This window comes from Petaurus breviceps, unplaced genomic scaffold (genome assembly GCF_028583685.1).
Source record: "Petaurus breviceps papuanus isolate PSGF00001 unplaced genomic scaffold, PetGlider_PUasm1.0 172, whole genome shotgun sequence".
In the NCBI taxonomy this organism is placed as follows: domain Eukaryota; kingdom Metazoa; phylum Chordata; class Mammalia; order Diprotodontia; family Petauridae; genus Petaurus; species Petaurus breviceps.
This window is the reverse complement of record NW_027185755.1, coordinates 899445-906226: the sequence shown is the minus strand read 5'-3', so window position 1 is coordinate 906226 and position 6782 is coordinate 899445. Positions and strand designations below refer to the sequence as shown.

Genomic DNA, 6782 nt, shown 5'->3' with positions numbered 1-6782 from the left:
TTCTTTTTTTTTTTTTAAGCAATCGGGGTTAAGTAACTTGCTCAAGGTTACACGGCCAGGTTATTTCTGGGTGTGGTGCTGAGTGTCTGAGCCCGGGATTCGACCTCCAGGTCGTCCCAACACTGGAACCGGTGCTCTTACTCGCTGAGCCACCTGGCCGCCCCTACCACAAGGCTTTTTCATTCAGCCACATTTTCCTTTTTGTTTTCCCTTTTATTTTGCTTTTTGATCTTCTTTTCCTTTGGTTCCTTTAGGGGCTTTTTGTCTGCCATCTTGAGAGAAAGGAAAGGGCCAAGTTAGATTTAGGAGACAGAAAGACCTGAGTTCAAGTGCAAGCTTGACTGTAGCTGCATGACTTGCATAAGTGCAAGTCACTTAACTGTCCTCACTCTTAAGTTTTCCCCTCTGTAAAACGGGGATAATAATAGCACCTTTCTCACAGGGTTGTTGTAAGGATTATATGAGATAAGCAAGTCTTAAAGTGCCATATCAATGCTGATTATTATGAGCTATTACTATCCTGCCCAAGGTGCTCCTTTCTTTTGACAATCCAGAAAGTGATTTCTTGAGGATACACTTTGTAAAGGATTTTGTTGAAAGGTGTCTGTTGTGCCAAAACTAAATATATTAATACATTTAATTTAAATTTTTTAGAATTTTAATGTAATACAAATGTAAATTAAATTAAAATAAATTAAATTTTTATTTTAAAATTGACAGATTTGGGTGTGGGGGAGGGTCTAACATGAGTTCGCGTTGGCGTGTGGCTGAAATGGGGTGAAAATGAATGGCTGGAGTTCAGGAGGTAGGGGAATTGCGGTCAGTTGTCACGGTCGCATTGGAATCCGCTCGGAGGGTGGGTGGTCTCATCGGACTCTTGTGTGTGACGTGCTGGAAAGAGCCCTGGCCTGGTGATTGAGGAAAGGGGAGATGGAAGTGTAAAGGAGCCTTTTTATTCTAGGCACCACTTTCCACGCATCTGTAAAGCGAGGGGGTGTGAAAGAGGGAATCTGAATCCCGGGCTTCTGGGTTTTTCATCTATGGTGGAGAAGTGTCTACACTCTGGCATTTATTCCCACTTTGCTGGGTGGCCTTCAGAAGGTTAACGTTAATGGGGAGAAGGTGGTTTTCCTCCGCGCCTCCCCGCCCCTCCCCCTCAAACCAGCCCACGCAGGATCGAACCTCGTGGCCCTAGCATTCTCTCGGGAGGAGCTGACAGCCAGTGGAGAGCCCAGAAACCCGGGAGAGGCGGCGCCCCCTGCCGGCTGCGGGCTGCACCCGTCTCTTCTCCCGTCCTTCTCTCCCTCTCTCCCTGCCTCCCTGCCTCCACGTGCGCCGCACACCTCCGAATCCCCAGAGCCTCTCCCTTTCCTCTCAGTCCCTCGCCTCTCTCGGCCCCTCGCCCCGCCCCTCCTGAAACCTGTCTCTCATTGGCTGACAGCCTCGTCCCTCCGACCGCAGTCGGGTTCCCCCAGGATGGCCGGAAGGCCCGCCCCCCAAACGCCAGCCCTGGCTGCTCAGTGGCCGCGGCTGCCGTCAGTTCGGTCAACCGGGGCCCGAGGAGGCAGCGGGGGCCGCGGTCGGTTCGCGACCCGGGTCGTGTCGGTTTCCGGTTCCGTGGGGCGGGCGGCGGGCGGGCGGCCGGGGAGCGGCGGCGGCGGCGGCGCCTGACAGACAATGAGGGCAGCAGGCCGGCCGTGAGCTGAGGCGGCGGCGGCAGCGGCTGCGAGGAGGAACAGGAGACGGACGACGCGGGGCCCGGGGGGCGGGGGCGGGGCGCCAGCCATGGACAATCAGGTGAGGAGGCGCCGCCGGGCCCGGGGTCCCCTTCCCCGCACGTCCCCCGCCCTGGCCCGGCCCCCGACTCCCCGCCCGCACCCCGCTCCCGCGGAGCTCCGGGCCCGCGGCCCTTCCCCCCTCACCCCCAGACGGCTCCAATCCCTGGGCCACGGAGACCCCTCCTCCCCGGAGCTCATCCCCTCCCCCTTCCCGGTGCCCGGCCCGGTCCTTCTGCCCAATCTTCCCTCCACCTCCCGCCCTTCTGGGGAGGGTGTGCTTCGCTTGCAATAGGCATCCTGCCTTGGCGCCTCCCCTCTAAATCGGAGCCATCTCCTATTTCCCCCCCCCCCCAAATTCTCAAGCCTTTACGATTACCCAACCAAACCCAAGGGTCCTAGCGTACCTCTCCTTTACACACCCACCCACCCATCGTCCGTTAAAACTGAGAGCTCTTCCTCCCCCTATTCCCAACAATTAAAAAAAAAAATCTTCCTGCTCTTTTTCTCAAAAACACTGGGGTCGTTGCCCTCACCTTCCACCTTCAAGCCCCCTCTCCCATATTTTCCCACTCCTTCTCTCCTTCGACACCGCAGGCGTCACCTCTTGCCCGGATACCTTAAAAACTCAGGGGTCATCTGTAAAATCAAGGGATGGGATTAGATGGGCTCAGAGGTCACTTCCAGCTCTTGATATATCAAGCTATGATCTTTTTCCCACCGCTTTCAAAACCCCCCAGGAGTCATTCTCCCCCTCCCCAATTTTCAGAAACTTCCCAGTCTCATCCTTTGCCAACCTTCACTCTTTCCTCTTCTAAAACCTATCTCCCTCTTTTCAAAAACCCAAGGCCAGCACACTCCCCAAACTGGATACCATTTCTTAATTCCCCCTCATCCTCTTTGTCTCAGAAAACTGGGGTCATCTTTCTCCCTTGTTCCTCAAAACCTAATCATCCTTCCCAAACCCTTCTCCCTTAGGTTGTCCTTGGGGGTTAGGGGAATTTGAAGGGGGAGTCAGGTTGGACTATCCATGCTGTTAAATAAGACAAGGTCACAGTGTTGAGGAGGTGATTGGTGGTACTTTTTTTTTTTTTGAAAGCTGTAGTGTTGTTTCAGGGCCTAGGTGTCTCAGGTTAATTAACTTATACAAACATTTTTTAGTCACTGTAGCTGAGAGGGATCAAATGTGTGGTTTTGTTGCTGACTGATCATTGCCTTTTTAGCTTAAGAGGGGGTATATGTTCTTTTCCTGACTAGTGAAATGTGCCAGGTTGAAGGACTCAAGAATTCCACGTGAGAGGTAGTGTGGAGTTTATTTTGGGAAAGGAAGAATTTATAGCAGTTCATTGATGTTTTCAACAGAAAGCTTTATGGGCTTGCAACCTCCTGCAGAAGTAACAGCTTGCTATCTCTGACCTTTATTAAGAGTAGTTGGGGTTTTTTTTCCCTACCAATAGCAAAACACCCTGAACTGCATGCAGCCTTGTACCTACCTGATCAATTGGCATAATCCTTATGGTGTTCTGCAGCCTTTGGGATCATGCTATCTCTGTTACTACAGAAATTCTTACCCACCTTAAAGGACCTACACACACTTTTATCCATTTAGCTAATATCCTGGGAAAAGCCACATTTGTATTTTCCAGAACATTTTTTATATCTTTCACCTCAGTGATCTGAGGTGTGAGATACATACCAGGTTGGTTGCAAGGAGGAACTTCCTAACAATTAGAGGTATCCAGAAGTGGAATGACCTGCCTCTGGGAAGTGGAGGTTCTCTCTCACTTGAGGTCTTTAAGCAAAGGCTGGTGGACATAAAGAGGATTCTTGTTTAGGTATGGGTTGAACTAGATAGGCTGTAGTATCCCAACTCTGAGATTGTGTGATTATGAAGTAATTGTAGCTCTTGGAACAGTTAAATCCTTCAACTGTCCATCATTGACCTAGAATAGAAAATGGTGTGACACAGCCAGAGTTTAGTGGAGGTGCCTGGTATCAGTGATCCCCAGGCTCATGATTTGGGCATCTGTGCCTTATAAGGCAGTCAGCAAAAGGGTCCTGACCTTTTGCATTGTCCCTGCCCCTGAGTCAGCATTCCTTAGTATTACATATTTGGCCAAGAAAAGTAGATGGTGTTTGTCTAGCTATGGTCTTTGTCTGCGTGATCAAGTGACTCTTCTGTATGGTCCTCTAACTGTATCCAAAGGTCCAAAGTACTAAGAGGGCAATTCTGAGAAGTTTGGTTTGTGCGGACAGTAAAGAGTCACTGAAGCATTACTTTTCCCATCTTTATTATCCACATATGGGTAGCTTGTCAAGGGGATTGCTCTCAACTTACAGATCAGTAGGATTCAGCAGAATCAAAAGGGGAGTAATGCTATCCTTTCTCTTACAAGGGAATGGGATTGTTTTATTCTAGGGAATTAGATGCAATAACTAAACTTAAGAGATAATTATATCACTTGGTAATGTGTGAATTCCCAGAGGAAAGTGCATCTGTTGGAAAGAATTCCCACTAGAAATTCATGGGAAGTGTTATATATAAACTAGTGGATAAAGACTTCCCTGTGGGGCTCAGGATTAGGGGATACAGCATTTGCAATGTTGAAGCAAAAAAGATCTGCTAATTTACCCATCCCCTGTTGCTTTCAGAGTTACACTCTTGAGGTATCTATTGGCATTGGTGTGGGATAACCAGGAGTGTTTGGAAATGGCCCAAAAAACCACTTGATTTCTTTTCGTTTGAGGGAAAGGGGATCTTCACAAAACTGAGGGATGGCAGTAAATAGGAAGTCCTTTTCATCGAATGATTGTGAGGGTCTTGCATAGTAATTTCTATCATACCTGAAAAGAATTTCACCATTCTATCCTTAACCACTCCCATATCAAGGAATCAATGAAATTCTCAGGCCTTCCAAGCTTTACTTAGCCATTTGCTTCTGCTATCTACCCTTTATAAGAACTGTAAGTAAACAAGTAAATGGATTGAACAATAACTCTAATCACAAGTATATGTGAGGTTTGCAAAGTATTTTACTCACAACAACCATGTGATATAGGTAGTTCAAGTATTATCCCCTTTTTATAGATGAGGAAATTGAAGCTTAGAGAGATTGAATGTCTGTGTGATCACAGTGTTCAAAGTAGTATTAGAACTCGGGTCTCCTGGCTTCAAGTCTAGCATTCAGTATACCATGTAATGTTGCCTCTTTGTTCTAACATTCAAAGAAATTATCAAAAGATAAGGAGGTGGAATAAGGAATGGGTGGGTATATAAATTGAATATTCTACTTCCTGGATGTGGAATTGATTAAATCATTCCCTGCCCCCAGTATATGATCTGGCCACATGCCAGCAACATATTATAATTCGAAAATGAATTGTAGTTAACCGGGTTGACAAATGACAGTTTTCTCATCTTAATGTATCATGTTGTGCTTTGAACAGCTAAATGCTTCATCATTACTTAATTCCTTCTTCTATATGGCAGGAAAGAGATGAAGTGTCTTTGGGCTCCTGTTCTTTTATTTTATGGTATAGTTACCAGTGCAGTTTTTCTCACCTACTCTTTGGTGAATAAGTGACACATATATTCCAAGCTGAAGCAGTGTTTCTTCCTAACATGGTCAGGTCAAGAAGCAATTAAAAGCCAAATTATTTCTGGCCAGAATCTGATGTCCAACCTTTGGACAACATTGACTGGGTTGGACTAGGTTGCTGTTGCAAAGGAGACTGGCATTTATGCCATGCCTTCATTCTGGCACATGAATTGAAATAATAGCCTGCCACTGCCTCCAAGCTGCCTGTTGACTTTGGCTGGGGAGGCTCATTTTGGCTCTTGCATTTTCCCTCCTGATTAAATTGCTTTCTCCCATTCTTTTCCAGTAACTGTATCGCAACATGTATGTCCTGTAGAGGACCCCAAATTTAATCACAAATACCAGAAAGCCAATGGGTAATTTGTTAAGCGTTGTGAATGGGTGAACAAAGGATACTAACAGTGGTATGATGTTTGAATACTGTGTGTTGAATGAATGAATTCTAGAAACATTTATTAAGTGCCTAGTATGTGCAAGACCCTGAAGCAAAACTCTGTGGGCAATACAAGGTTTAGTAAAATGTAGTCCCTGCCTTCAAGGAGATTTTTCTGAGCATCTTAATATCTAGAATATCAAACAGTCTACGAAGAATTCAAACCATTTTGCAAATACATATTTTTTATCTCTAACCTTTCTAGCAGCCTAGTTGAGAAAAACAGATCATAGAGAAAACCAGTGGCTGATAGCTTTGTAATCATTATGGCTCATACCCAGGTACAAAGACTTATTTGCTATTAATAATCAGTGAATAAGATTTTTGTTTACTATGAATACATAGCGATGGATGATTCTCAAACTTACCTGTCCATCCATACCCTTTCTTTCATTCCCTATTTCATTCCATATTGAGTGTTAGACATTATTCTTGGATGCCTGCCAACACCTGAAACTTAAGATGTTGTAAATCAACCTCCTCCTCCCCCTAGCACCACCATCTTCTTAATTCTTTTAGCCTTCCAAATATGTCACAGTTCTATTTGACTTTCTCGACCAATTCCAAACCTATAGCTTTTCCTTAAAAGTATTCTACATAGAACTACAAGAATAATCTCAGTCACATATTGTTTCCATCCCATCATTCAGGAATTTCCAATCAACTCCCATTTCTACAAGATCAAGTCTAAAAACACAACATTTGAGTCTCTCTATCAATTGTAATCTTATCTGTAGCTCATTCCCCTTGTTTTTTATTGCTCAATGGGACTTTTCTTTGGCCAGGAGACCTGTAATTCTGTTCTCATTCTCCTCAGCTCTAAACCTCACTAGTGCTTTTTATACACATGGACTGCCCATCTACTTTCTGCTGGTCAGCTTCCTTTCCATCTTAAAAGATAGATAGACAGATAGATGGATGGATTGATGCCTTCTGCACACCAGTATTTTCTGGGGGAAAGGCCAAAAGAAACAC

At 45.6% G+C, this 6782-nt stretch overlaps 1 protein-coding gene across 2 annotated transcripts in view; it reads left to right on the top strand.

The window, feature by feature from the left end:
* The first annotated feature begins 1643 nt into the window (after positions 1-1643).
* Positions 1644-6782, top strand: part of MLLT1 (MLLT1 super elongation complex subunit) — a 100735-nt gene continuing 95596 nt past the window's right edge. For both annotated transcript variants that reach the window (XM_069082868.1, XM_069082867.1), the window contains exon 1: positions 1644-1797. In XM_069082868.1, the coding sequence (XP_068938969.1) occupies positions 1786-1797 (12 nt within the window). In that variant the 5' untranslated portion in view covers positions 1644-1785. The remainder of the gene's footprint in view (positions 1798-6782) is intronic.